General features: G+C 42.0%; 1 protein-coding gene across 2 annotated transcripts in view; it reads left to right on the plus strand.

The window, feature by feature from the left end:
- The window catches only part of LOC137504486 (potassium channel subfamily K member 2-like), a 255108-nt gene that overhangs the window by 100817 nt on the left and 140286 nt on the right, over positions 1-14005 (plus strand). For both annotated transcript variants that reach the window (XM_068232963.1, XM_068232964.1), the window contains one exon: positions 8885-9002. In XM_068232963.1, coding sequence (XP_068089064.1) covers positions 8885-9002 — 118 coding nt within the window. The remainder of the gene's footprint in view (positions 1-8884; positions 9003-14005) is intronic.

Raw genomic sequence — 14005 nt, forward strand, 5'->3', positions numbered from 1 at the left:
GCTAACTATATTGCCTTGCCCAACAGAACAGAGAAAACTCCACTTACACTAAAAAGTTATAAAAATAAAAATAAAATAATATAAAATAAAACTGGGGATAAGAAACATACAGTAATTTCCAATCCAGATCAGTAAGATTTCAATCTATTCCCCCAAGAAACACTTGATATCTACATCAATATTAAACCCCCCTGGAGTTAAGGTACCCAGATCATAAATCCATTTGGTTTCCTCCTGAGAAATAGATCTCAACCTATCACATCCCCTACAATTTGGCACCAATTTATATATACCACATAAAGATAACAGACTTACATCACACGAATGCATTTCTCCAAAGTGAGCAGATAAACTTCTTAATGTTACGTGTGTGTTCCCCCATCCGCTCCCTGAGGGTGCGTGTGGTACGACCCACATACTGCCACCCGCAGGGGCACCAGGCCAGGTACACCACGTAACGGTCATTACACGTTATAAATTGTTTGAGCTTAAAAGATTTACCATTGGCAAAGGAAACAAAATTATCCACCTTTTTAGGGCTACCTTCCCTGCATGCCTTACAGGCCCTGCACGGGACAAACCCTGGTCTTTGCCATTCTTTAGGAATCAGATTAGTCCTAGGTGGATCCACGCAACTTGGTGCTATCATATTTCTCAAATTCCTAGCCTTTCTATATATAAATTTAGGTTTTTCCGGAACAATACCCATCAAAATAGGATCCGTTTTCAATACCCCCCAGTGCTTCCAAATTATGCCTTGTAGGCATTTATATTGGTCACTAAAACTGGTGATAAATGAACACTCATATTTATTAGAACTATCCCCATTTTTGTGTCCATTAATCAATTCTGTCCTATTTATTTTACTTTACCTCCCCGATTTCCCTCTCCAATTCCCAAGCCCCATACCCCTTCTCTTCAAACCTTTGTTTTAACACCAATGATTGAGCCTCATAATCATCAACCTCTGTACAATTCCTGCGGAGACGCAGAAACATGTAAGGCGGGGTTACTGACGCGGAAGTAACAGCTACCACGAGGGCAGAGCGGCATCCTGAGCGGTGGGGATAACGGTAGTGCACGCCGTATCGGACACAGCAGAGGGACTACAAGTGCCAGCCGGGGCCCAACAAAATGGGGGAGAGCCCGTATTAGAAATAACTCTGTGCCTTTTTTAAAGAAGAAAATTTGTAAGTGCAATCTTTTTTATATACAAATAAACAACGCTGGTTTTACACTATGTGAGGTATTTGCTTTGAGGTGACAAGAGCAAGGAGGTCGGCATCTAGTGAGAAGGGCAGTTTTTTTTGCAAATTTTATCTCACATGGACTCAGTTGTGTAGCGCTTACCTTCTGTTTTTTAGAGGAATAAAAAGCATGTCACGTAAAGCGATAACATGCCAATAAATCACTGCTACAAATTGTCTACTCTCAGCTATTTTCTTGTGAAAAGTATTCTCTCTGTATGAACTGATAGTCCCCATGCAATTCAGCTGCAAATCACTATTAATAGACAGATTTCAATTTGGCTCTTATTTTATATAGAGAAGCATCTTCAGTAGAAAATCGTTTGGAATAACCGATTAAGCAGCAATTTTTTGCCACTTTAATGCTCATTTGCCTAACTCTTTTCAGCTGTACAAGAAGATAAAAAAGTTTTATTTGGTGCTGTCTCTGTCCCTGATGGAAAGATCCTGGCAGGGTAGCAGGAAATGTTGTTGGCTGTGGCTAATGAACGATTTGCGCCCATGGGTGCTAATGCAAATAACTTTAATACGGTGCCCAAAGCAGAAATGTGGACGCCCAATAAATATCGTTTTCAACATTAGAACATTAAAGTTTTTGAAATATGTTAACGTTTTAAAACTTGCAACATTATAGTTTTTGTAATATTATTTTGCTTGTCTGTACAAATTATACGTTATCAAAGATTTCATCATTTGTACCGTATGTAGGGTTACAGAGTAGTTGCTGTTTTTTTATGCTGTATTATTACAGCATTTATGAAATAAAGAGACGTTGCAAATAATATCCGTTGAGGGTTGAGTCCTACATGGGAGTGTTTGCATGTTTAGGGTTACAGACTACCCAGCAAGCTCATGGTGGTGAACCAGAACTCCAACAAATTTTACGTTTGTAAGGATTTTGTGCACAAGGGAACGGTTAGGTTTGGCATCAAGAAGGGTGTTTGTGAGCGGGGAGGGGAGTGGGGGGGGGGGGTTAGGTGAGTAGGGTTAGGTGCAACCAAGGGGGGTGTCTTAGTATTAAACACCCCCGGTGGGGTCTTAGAGTTAGGCACCAACAGGGGAGGTGGGGGTGTCTTAGGGTTAGGCACCACCAGGGGACTTTATGGTTTGGCACCACTAGTGGAGGTCTTAGGTTTAGGCACCACCAGGGGAGGTCTTAGGGTTAGGCAACACAGGGGAAGGTTTTAGGATTAGGCACCACCAGGGGGGTTTTAGGGTTAGGCACCACTAGCGGAGGTCTTAGGATTAGGCACCACCAGGGGGGGTTTAGGGTTAGGCACCACTAGCGGAGGTCTTAGGGTTAGGCACCAACAGGGGAAGTTTTAAAGTTAGGCACCACTGGGGGGGGGGGGGGGGTGTTACGGTCAGGCACCACCAGGGGGGGTCTTAGGGTTAGGCACTACCAGGGGGGGGGTCTTAGGGTTAGGCACCACCTATTTTACTGCAGCTTGGTGACTTCGGCCAATAGAAAGTTGATACAAATGAGGTAAGTAGTTTGTACAGCCTTAATGGCATAAGTAGAGTTCTTTAACATCAGGACATTTTTTAGAGGATCTCATCCTTGTGGCTCTATTACAAATATAATTGTAAATTAGCTTCAGTCCAGAATAACCTGTTTTTGTGTATCGTGTTGGTCTTGGTTATCGTAGAATATGAATTTCTCTTGGGGCCGAGACAGATAGACTTTGGTCATATTTGCTGAGCATACACATCAATACTCTCAGCAAATATTACTGTCCGCAATCTTATCTCAGGAGACCAATAACTACTGACCTGTGGTCAAAGAGCGATTGCATAGATTGCTGACCCATAGATGAACGGCAGGACAGGGAGTGAGGAGTCAAGAATCCAGCGCTATCATTCATAATCACATCATTTAACCAATAACTGGCAATGTGTTAGCACAGCACTTTCTATGATTGGAGGTCAGAAGGTGAACATAGGAAGACCACATCTCAAAAAAGGAGTTACAAATTGCCCAGCAAGCCAATGGTGAACCAGAACTCCCAGGAGTGTGTGGCTGCTTTCACATCCGGACGTTGCTTTTTATGCAACGTTAAGGTGGCACAACGTGCCCCTAACGCAACGCTTGGTGGTGTTGAAGTTGGACGTTATATAGAGCTGCGTTATGCATCTCTTGGTGCGCCATTTTCGTTCCATGCTGATAGAGCGAAAATGGCGCATGCATCAATTTTTTAAAAAAAAACAAACATTACTGAGCATGTGCAAACATTCTAAGGGCCCGTTCAGACTACAAAATGCGGACCGCAACGCATGCGGACCGCAACGCGTACGAACGCACGCATGTCCGCGTTCGTATGCGTTGCGTGGCTGATCCCATCACTGAAAAGTGAATGGGACAGCCGCGCGTTTTTGTAAAATCTGCGTGCAGCATGCGTTCCCGGACCGCACAGGTCCGGAACGCATGCTGTGTGAACATCAGACATTGCACTCTATGCAATGTCTGATGTCGTGCGTGTCGGCCCCCCCGCACGCGTTTCCAAAACGCATATGGAAACGCGTGTAGTGTGAACGGGCCCTAACGCAGCTAAATACAAGTATAACGCACAGCATGCTGCACTTTCATTTAACGTCCTGCATTATACTCCAACGCAACGTGGGCACTGTGAACAGCCCATTGATTTTTCATTGCTGTGAGTTGTTCTGCGTTATGGGCTGCTGTAACGTGCGACTTTAACGTCCTGATGTGAAAGCTGTCTAAAGGGCTAAGAGAGACCAAAAATCCTCCTTACTAAAATGTGATGCATAACAGAAGTTTGCCTTCTTAAAGGAGAACTGGAATAAGAGGAATACGGAGGCTGCCATATTTATTTCCTTTTAATCAATACCAGTTGCCTGGCAGCCCTGCTGGTCTATTTCTCTGCAGTAGTATCTGAATAACACCAGAAACAAGCATGCAGCTAGTCTTGTCAGATCTGACTTTAAAGTCTGAAACACCTGATCTGCTGCATGCTTGTTCAGGGGCTATGGCTAATAGTATTAGAGGCAGAGGATCAGCAGGACTGCCAGGCAACAAGTATTGCTTAAAAGGAAATAAACATGGCAGCCTCCATATACTTCTCTCTTCAGTTGTCCTTTAAAACAGAACGTATTTGCGATTATCCAGGTTGGAATGAGCTCTGAGTTCTCCCACAATGCATCACTGCTGGATATGCAAATCATTCTTTGTTATCCCTGTAAGTTAACCACACCTCCAGAACCACTGGAATGCAACCATGTGTCAGCTAAGCTTGTTAATTGTACATAACCACAATAATCAACATGCATACATACTGTTTCGGAGTGGTTGATCCCATCAGTGCATGGCATGGATTAATGTGGCTCTATGGGGTAGGACTCGAAACACCCAGAGAGTGTATAAGGGGCTGAAAGAGATCAATAAGCCTCCTCCTTACCTCCTTGCATACTGCAATGCATGCCGGGAGCTGTAGTTTTGTATATCTCCCCAGCGGGAGATGTACTCACATCAGTGTACTCAAAGGCGTATCTACAGGGGTGCAGGTATGGAATGTGCCATGGGCGCCTCTTACTGGGGGCGCTGCTCTGTAGCATCCCTGGTGTTTTCCATACAGATTCTAGTTTTTATCTGGGGGGATATTCTGCTGACTGGTTACATCTTTTAGTGGAACAAGCTGCCCAACTGTTATTTGGGGGATATGCATAGGCTGACCTGTTGCCATATTCCATTGTTATAGGCCATGCTTCACTTCAACTAACACACAAACAATTTAACCGAGACTACACGTTAAATATTTGGAGGGGTGCCTCCCCCCACCATCCCCGTCACGGGGGTGAATTTTAATGTTTGCCATAGGCGCTATTTTCCTTAGATACGCCTCTGAATGTACTACAGCTCCCGGAATGCATCGAGGCATTGTGGGCGGAAGCAACTTCCAAAGGTGGAATATTTGAACTGCTGCTCTTTTGGACGTTGATGGTGCACTCCACATGGATGGCGGGGGGGGGGGGGGTGCTACAGGAGTGGCCCCACATAGGTAATACATTGCGCTCTATGCTCTACCTAACCCCCCGCTGAGGACTACATCTCCTCAGCGGGAAATGTACTCACATCAGTGTACTCAGAGGTGTATCTACAGGGGTGCAGGTATGGCATGTGACATGGGCGCCTCTTACTGGGGGCGCTGCTCTGTAGCATCCCTGGTGTTTTCCATACAGATTCTAGTTTTTATCTGGGGGATATTCTGCTGACTGGTTACATCTTTTAGTGGAACAAGCTGTAAAAAAAAGTTTGATGAGTGCTCACTGCTCAGTGCCATTTTAGGGATACCTGCAGACACTGAAGCCTCTTAAAATCCCACTTTATATTCAATATTTAACTTCAGCACTTTCATCTCTGCTAAAACTCTGCATCCCCGCGGCAGAACGCTGTTTGCAAACCCCCCAAATGCCAGGCAAAAATCCACGACTTTCTTGGTCGTGGATTTTGTTGCCCGGGGAGGCGGAGCTTTGAGCTGCAGCTCTGCCTCCATTCACGTCAATCCCGCGGATCTCCGCCTCTCCCCCGCCCCCTCTCAGTAAAGGAAGACTGAGAGGGGCGGTGAGAGGCGGCAATCAGCGGGGATTGACACGCATGGAGGCAGAGCTACAGCCCTAAGCTCTGCCTCTATGATGAAGCGCTCCCCGCATTTTCCCATGGGGATTTGGGGTGTTTGCAAACAGCTTTCTGCCGCAGGGATGCAACGTTTTAGCAGAGCTGAAAGTGCTGAAGTTAAATATTGAATAAAAAGTGGGATTTTAGGAGACTTTGGCGTGTCTTTAAAGGGGTTCTTTCTCTTGCCTATATAAAAAAAACAAAAACTGACATTTACCTAGGGTTTCTGTCGGCCCCCTGCAGCTGTCATGTCCTGCGCCGTCCTCCTACGATCTTCCGTTCCCCGCTGCCGTCACCGGTCTAATTATTCGTCTAATTAGACGAATAGAACTGTGGCTGCGCGGCCACGTGTGCACGCTCTTGCACGCGTCATCAGGAGCTTACTGCGCAGTACAAGAAAACTTCGTACTGCGCCTGTGCAGTAAGCTGCCGATGACGCGCAGAGTTCTGTTCATCTAGTTTGATGAATAATTAGACTGTTGCCGGTGGAGGGGAATGGAAGATCGTAGGAGGACGGCGCGGGATATTACAGCTGCTGAGGGCCGACAGAAACCCCAGGTAAGTGTCAGGTTTTTTTTATATAGGCAAGAGAACCCCCTTTAAAATATAAGGATACAAACTTACATTTTAAGCTACGGGCTAACGGATTTCATTATTGCCTTCCAGGCGACTGGTTCGTAGCGATGAGCACGAATTTCCCAAAATCATAATTTTACATCGTAATTTGCAAAAACATAATGCGAAATTTTGGAAAAATGTGTGATTAATTTTGTATGTCAGCGTAATCAGGAACCGTCATTTTGCCATTTTGTGTAATTTTCGCGTCATTTTGTGCTGAATTTAGGGGTTAATAGCAAAGCACCTCATACATGCTATCGTCACCAAAATTGCTACATCTGTTAAGGGGATCAGCAGGAACAAGGCAACATTTTTCAAAAAAAAACCTTGTAGTTTTTGAGATAATCAATTCTGAAAATGCAAAAGAAAAATGGTTTTTAAACTGTAATTTTTCATTTTTAAAATAGATTTAAAAAAAATAGATTTAAAAAAAACAAAAAAAAAACCTACAAGGGTCTCGATTCATTACTGAGCGCTTACCGAACGCTTTATCGGTCGTTCGGTAAAATATCCATGTTATGAATGTTTGTATTCATGAAGAATTGAAGATTACCGACAGCAAATACCGGTATTCAGTCGGTATGAATTCGGTATTCTTTACCGAAAGTTGTATTCATGAACCTGAAAGTGGGCGTTTCTGTTCGCTAAATATTTCCTGCACTTGCCTGGCGGTATTGAATTATCTTCTGTCGGTATCTTTTATGATACATTCATTTTGTAGTCATGCAGCCATTTGATGCATTAATTTATCAAAATACCATTTGAAATTCTTACATTTAAATTAAAAGGGAATAATTTAATTATTATTTTTTTTTTAAATGTAATTTATTTAATTTTTATTTTATTATTTTGTTGATATTTACTATATTTGTATGTATTTATTTAATAACATTTATTTTATTAATTTAATTTTTATTTATTTAAATACATTTTTTAATGTAAATTAAAATTTCATTTAAATTTATTTCAAAGGCAGTAACACACCCTTAGTGGCGCCAAAAGGCCAAACACGTGATTTATTAGGGCAGCCTCCGTAGCCCACAATGCACCTTCCTTACCCACAATGCACTTCGAAAATGGCTTTTATTTGATAAAAGATCACTAGTCTCGATATTTACTTTATCGAATGTTACGGCGTCATTACCGAACACTAGCAATCTTTTAACGAACAACTGCCGATAACGGAAAAAAAATTGCTGAATACTACTTAGGACTCGGTAAATTTCGAATGCGGTAAATTACCAACAAGCAAATTTTTAGCGCAAGCACTTTGATGAATCGAGGCCAAAGCCTTTTAGAATTTTTTTTGTCTTATTCCGACTATTCTTGTTAACATATGTAGCAATTTTGGTGACAATAATCTGGGGGCTTTATTATTGACCGCTAAAGTCAGCACCAAATTACGCAAAATCACTTAGACTTCCAAATCCTAATTATGTATGGCCGTAATTGCAAAAAATTATGTGAAATTATGCGTAATCATAATTAGAAGATTATGTTCATCACTACTCTGTATCTCTCATTGGGGTTGATTCACAAAGGTTACTTATTTGTCAGCTTAACTATAATGCTGGGAATACACGATTAGATTTTTCAGTCGATTTCCTGTCCGATCTTATTTTCGATCGATTTTAAGATCGATTTTCTTATCTTTTCTTATCAATTCCATTCACTTCTATGAGAAATCGACCGAAATGATCGAAAATAAGATCGGACATGTCGGAAATTATCTATCGAACTATCTATCGGCTGAAAAAACTTATGGTGTATTCCCAGCATAAGGAGTGCTAATGCATGAGATAAACAAATAAGGAGAGATAGTTTATGAGATACATAGATAAAGAGAGCTAAACCATGAGTTATGTCAAATAAGGAGAGCTAATCCATGATTTATGTCAAATAAGGAGAGCTAAACCATGAGTTATGTCAAATAAGGAGAGCTATAACATGAGTTATGTCAAATAAGGAGAGCTAAACCATGAGTTATGTCAAATAAGGAGAGCTAAACCATGAGTTATGTCAAATAAGGAGAGCTAAACCATGAGTTATGTCAAATAAGGAGAGCTAAACCATGAGTTATGTCAAATAAGAAGAGCTAAGCCATGAGTTATGTCAAATAAGGAGAGCTAAACCATGAGTTATGTCAAATAAGAAGAGCTAAGCCATGAGTTATGTCAAATAAGAAGAGCTAAACCATGAATTATGTCAAGGTTAGATAATTTAACAGAAGAGCCTTGTGAATAAGGCCCGTTGAGTCTCTATGTGCAGTAGGCAGAGACACTGCTGAATAGAGATTGCAGAAAAGATAAAGCAACTGCTTTAATGCTGAATATAATCTTTTTTAGCACGGTTGTTTACTAATATTATGTTTTTTTGGCATTTACAGCATGTAATGGCTGCCATCAATGCCGGAATCATACCTCTCGGCAACGGCTCCAGCCAGAACAGCCACTGGGACCTGGGCAGCTCCTTCTTCTTTGCTGGGACTGTTATAACTACTATAGGTAGGACCGGCAGTTATGCGATTGTGATTGTGCTTATATCTTTGTTCTTTGTACAGTAGTCAAATTCCACATCCAAAACGGTATAACACTCGAACTTGAAGGGCTAACCCAATGCAAACTGAAGGAGATCTGAATATATTAAATAAACCATGGGAGTTTATTGTCAAACCTTCTGTGTATATCCATGGCTCCTACTCTGAAAAAGTGTGCAGCAGTTAAAGCAGAATGACATATCGTGCAATGAAAACTTGTTTTCCTGCTCTCTACGGCCTATACAGTTATCCTGTTTTAATTTGTCCCAAAGTAATTTCATCTGTGTGAAAATCACAAGTCCTTCCAGCTCAGAGTGCATCATTGCACTATAACCTTGTGATGCCTACCCTTCCCATTCTTCAGACTATTGCAACTGAGAATTATATTTACCTGCACCAGAACTGGATCGGGTCTTCTTTGCTTTTCCTTGCAACCACAAGCACTATTCTGAATGCATGCTGCTGGATGCATCGTGAGCTGGAGGCAAGTATGCAGCAAAGAGTGTGTGACTGCAGGTGAAAGCATAGGAGATACCTTTAAGGAAGTGTTGTAAAGATCGGCAACTGGCAGGGGGAACTGAGGATTAACAAAATGGCAATGAAATAGTTGGCTCTTACCTGCCTCTCTGCAGACCTCTAGATCCTATGGGACTTCCTCACCGACCTTGTAAATGAAGCAACATTATAGTCTGTATGCTTAAAGAGACTCTGTAACCAAAAAAAGTTCCCTTGGGGGGTACCCACCTCAGTAGGGGAAGCCTCAGGGTCCCAATGAAGCTTCCCCATCCCTGTAGCTGCAGGCAGTCCAGCGCTGGCTCCCCCGAAGTCTCCGGCAATCCTCCCTCGACAAGGCTGACAAACACTGATTTATTTACCTTCCCTGGCTCCAGCGGGGGCGCTGTTGCAGCTCTCAGCACGGAGATAGGTGGAAATAGCCGATCTCTGTCGGGTCCGCTCTACTACGCAGGTGTAGGAGACTTGCGCCTGCGCAGTAGAGCGGGCCGACAGCGATAGGCTATTTCCGCCTATCTCCGAGCGGAGAGCTGATACTGCACCTGCGCTGGAGCACGGTAGGTAAATATTTACATCCCCGCTGTTCGGAGGGGCACAGCGAGACAACCGTGGGACACAGGAGGACGGGGGAAGCCTCGATAGGATCCGGAGGCTTCCCCCTACCAAGGTGAGTACCCCCCAGGGGAACTTTTCGTAGTTACAGGTTTTCTTTAAGACGAAGACTGGACCCTGTCACTGGCAGACTTATTTGGTCTTCACCATTCAATACATACATTGCCTAGCATGGTTACTGGTGATTTCAGGTGGGAGGGATTGGTGGAGGGTTGGTGAGGGAGGGGTGGTGTACTGTACTGGCCGAGAGGTTGGGGGTTTTCTTATGTTGGACATACTTGTTGAACAGGAGCTGCTATACTGACTACACTTTCTGTAGCGGGGGGGCATTGGTGGGGGTGTGCTGGCCACACTTATGGGGGGTAGTCGTCTTATACTTTCTATACTTGTTATGCATGGGATGGGTGGCTACTATACTGGCTATGGATTTATTTTTTTGCCTTGTTTAAATAGCTGCTCAGAGTTACTGAAAACAAAACAAACAAACAAAAGAAAGCCTCTGCTGTGTTTGTTCAGTCTTATCAACTGCAATTAGTGTTCAAATAAAAAAAATAAGGTGCTTTCACACCACTGTTAAGGCGGGCGTCAGGCGACTTGGCAGCCTATCAACTATCCGATTCAATTATTACAATTGATTCAGATTAAAGTCAGTGCCACCAATAGCATGCCCGATCGAGGATGTGACCAATTTCGGGCCGAAATTTACTGCAAGTATCGATCAGACATGCTGCAAGATGTCTGGCCAATGTGCTCGAGCAGATGTGCGGCCGTAACAGCGTGCCATATTGGGACGAGCGTCGAACGCACCAGAACCCTCGTCTCTGTCCCCCCAAGTGTACTTTACCTATTATAATAGAGAAACAGCGGTCCCAGCAGCACTTGTGGTGCCAACCTCTGTACCCACGGCGCAATTGCCTTGCACATATGTCTTCTGCTGTAATTTGTTTTGAAACAAACAGCTGGGGTAATTGGCTTGAACAGTAGATGGTAATTTCAGAGAAATATACAGCAGATGTTTCTACTAATGGTTAACCATCAGATACTTCTAGTAATCATTACGGAGCTGCCAGCTGGCGTGTAACAATGTCAATGAATATGCAGGTAAATGGCCTAATCTTCTAGGCTGTAAAGAGCAGGTTGAACACACATGGCATGGCAGGAGGAAGATCTTAGAAACCTGCCAGTTAGTATGTTAAGGTGCGTACACACATGCGACCATAGTCGTTTGAAACGATCGTACCCCGATCATTTCAAACGGCGATCATTTAAAAAAAAAACAGCCAACGATCATTAAGTCAAACGATGGACGAGCTAGAACGTTAAAAACGAAAGATCTGTCCTGGTGGATTTTTTTAAATGACAATCGTTAGCAAAAGTAGTACATCGTTAAGAAACGGTCGTTCATAGTAGGCAAGACATGCGCACTTCGTTTTATAGTCACAGCACACTAAATTTTCCCCTCGCGATGTAACGTTCGTTCTATGATTGTGCCCAGTAATGCGCTGTATACTACATGATTATACCATAATTTTTATTTTAACATGACAAAGTGTATTTTTGTATGTTTTGTCAACACTATATTATCTAGACGCTCTGCTACATACTGACAGTATGAAATAGAAATTTAGTTATGTCATATACGTAAAGTTTTACAGTGTAACGTACGTTTTGAACCGTTCGGTACGTGCGGGCGGAACTTGCTATGATGTCACTTCCAGGAACAGTATGTAACGTTGTTCCGGATCGTTCGTTAACAAACGATCAGATCGTTACACACCTTTAAAAGCTAACTTTACTTAGGTCGTTCTTTCGTCAATGAAAAGATCGTTCCTCGTTCACAACGAACGGTCGTTGTCGTATGTGTGTACGTAGCTTTAGAGTGAGGCTAGGAACACACTTAGCAGAAACGCTAGTGTTGCGGAAAACGCTGCATTTTTGACGCTAATGGAAGTCTATGGGCCGCAGGAAAAAAACGTATATAAAAACGCATATGCTTTTTCTATATGTTTTCAAACCTGCGTTTTTAAAAAAGCAGGTTTTGTTGCATACTATTCAAAAGTGCATCAAAAACGCACATAATGAAAGTCATTGGGAACTTAATGGTATGCATTTTTCATGCGTTTTCCATACGCTTTTACATGCATTTTTTCTTTTAAAGAATGTTTTGTGCAGTGGTGGGCCGAAATTTCGCATATGCGAAATTTTGCATCGAAACTCGCAATTACGCATGGTAATCGTAATGCAAAATTTCAGAGAAAATCGCAAATAATTTTGTATGTAATAGCAGCATTTCTAAATTTCGCGTAATTTTTTTGCATAATTTTCGTGAAATTTTGCGTAATTTTGTGCCAAATTTAGAGGTTAATAGCAAAGTCCCCATTCATGCTATTGCTACCAAAATTGCTAAATATGTTAAGCAGAATAGTGGGTATAAGGCACAAAAATAATTTTGCAAAAAGACCTTGTAGTTTTTGAGAAACTCGATTTTAAAAATGCAAAGAAAAATGTTTTTTAAAGTGTCATTTTTCTAAGTTTAAAAACCATTTTTTACTTGCATTTTTTAAAATCGAGTTTCTCAAAAACTACTAGGTCTTTTTGAAAAATTCTTTTTTTGACTTGTGCCCACTATTCTCCTTAACATATGTAGTAATTTTGGTGTCAATAGCATGTATGGGGGCTTTGCTATTTACTGCCAAAGTCGGCAAGAAATTACTCTAAATTTTGTGAAATTTTTTATGCGAAATTATGAATAACTACACAAAATCAATTGAATTTGGAAATCATAATTACGTATAAGCGTAATTGCAAAAATGTACGCAAAATTTAGCGAAATCATAATTTGTTGATTACGATCATCACTCGTTTTGTGATGTATTTTCCGCTTCCTGTTGTCTTCCTAGTGATTAGCATAAAACGCAATTGAAAAGCACATGAAAAACGCATATGCAGTTTGTGTATGCTTGTAAAAACAAAACAGAGGACACCAAGAGCCCAATAGTGCAATATTGTCTGGTTAGCTCAATATATAATGTAATGTCAAAGGTTCTTATACTCACAAAGGTGGGTTACCATCAGGTAACCACTTGACAGGCAGGTGGGGAGTATTAGTACCTGACCCCACTCAGGTATAAAAGTCGCTCTCTGTAGATAGGAAAATGGGGAAAGAACCCCTCCACCAGGGGTGGACTTAATAGTGCTGTAATATGTACGAACAGAGGCGCCAAGCAGAGTAAAACAATGTTCTAAAAATGATAAAAAGAGGGAAGTCGAGGTGGACTTACCTCCCTCTGGTAGTGGACATATACTCAAATGCAGAGTAAAAATATATATACAATTTATTCACCACTCCATAAAATCGCAACGCGTTTCACGGTCAACAGTCCCGCTTCATCAGGCAGTACAGGAGCATATAAAACTGGTTCACGTCCATAAAGACACAGAGGCGCTCACACGCTTTATGGACCTGAACCAGTTTTATATGCTCCTGTACTGCCTCATGAAGCGGGACTGTTGACCGCGAAACGCGTTGCGATTTTATGGAGCTGTGAATAAATTGTATATTTTTTACTCTGCATTTGAGTATATGTCCACTACCAGAGGGAGGTAAGTCCACCTCGACTTCCCTCTTTTTATCATTTTTAGAACATTGTTTTACTCTGCTTGGCGCCTTTGTTCGTGCATATTACAGCACAGTTTGTATATGCGTAACACAAACGCATAAAATCGCACACAAAACGGTTGAGAAACGCATCTGCGGGAAAAAACACTAAAGCGAATGCAGTAAAAACGCACACACAAAAAAACCGCACATAACAGAAAACGCAACCTTTTCATGCTCTGTTATGT

The sequence above is a fragment of the Hyperolius riggenbachi genome, chromosome 4 (assembly GCF_040937935.1).
Source record: "Hyperolius riggenbachi isolate aHypRig1 chromosome 4, aHypRig1.pri, whole genome shotgun sequence".
Lineage (NCBI taxonomy): Eukaryota > Metazoa > Chordata > Amphibia > Anura > Hyperoliidae > Hyperolius > Hyperolius riggenbachi.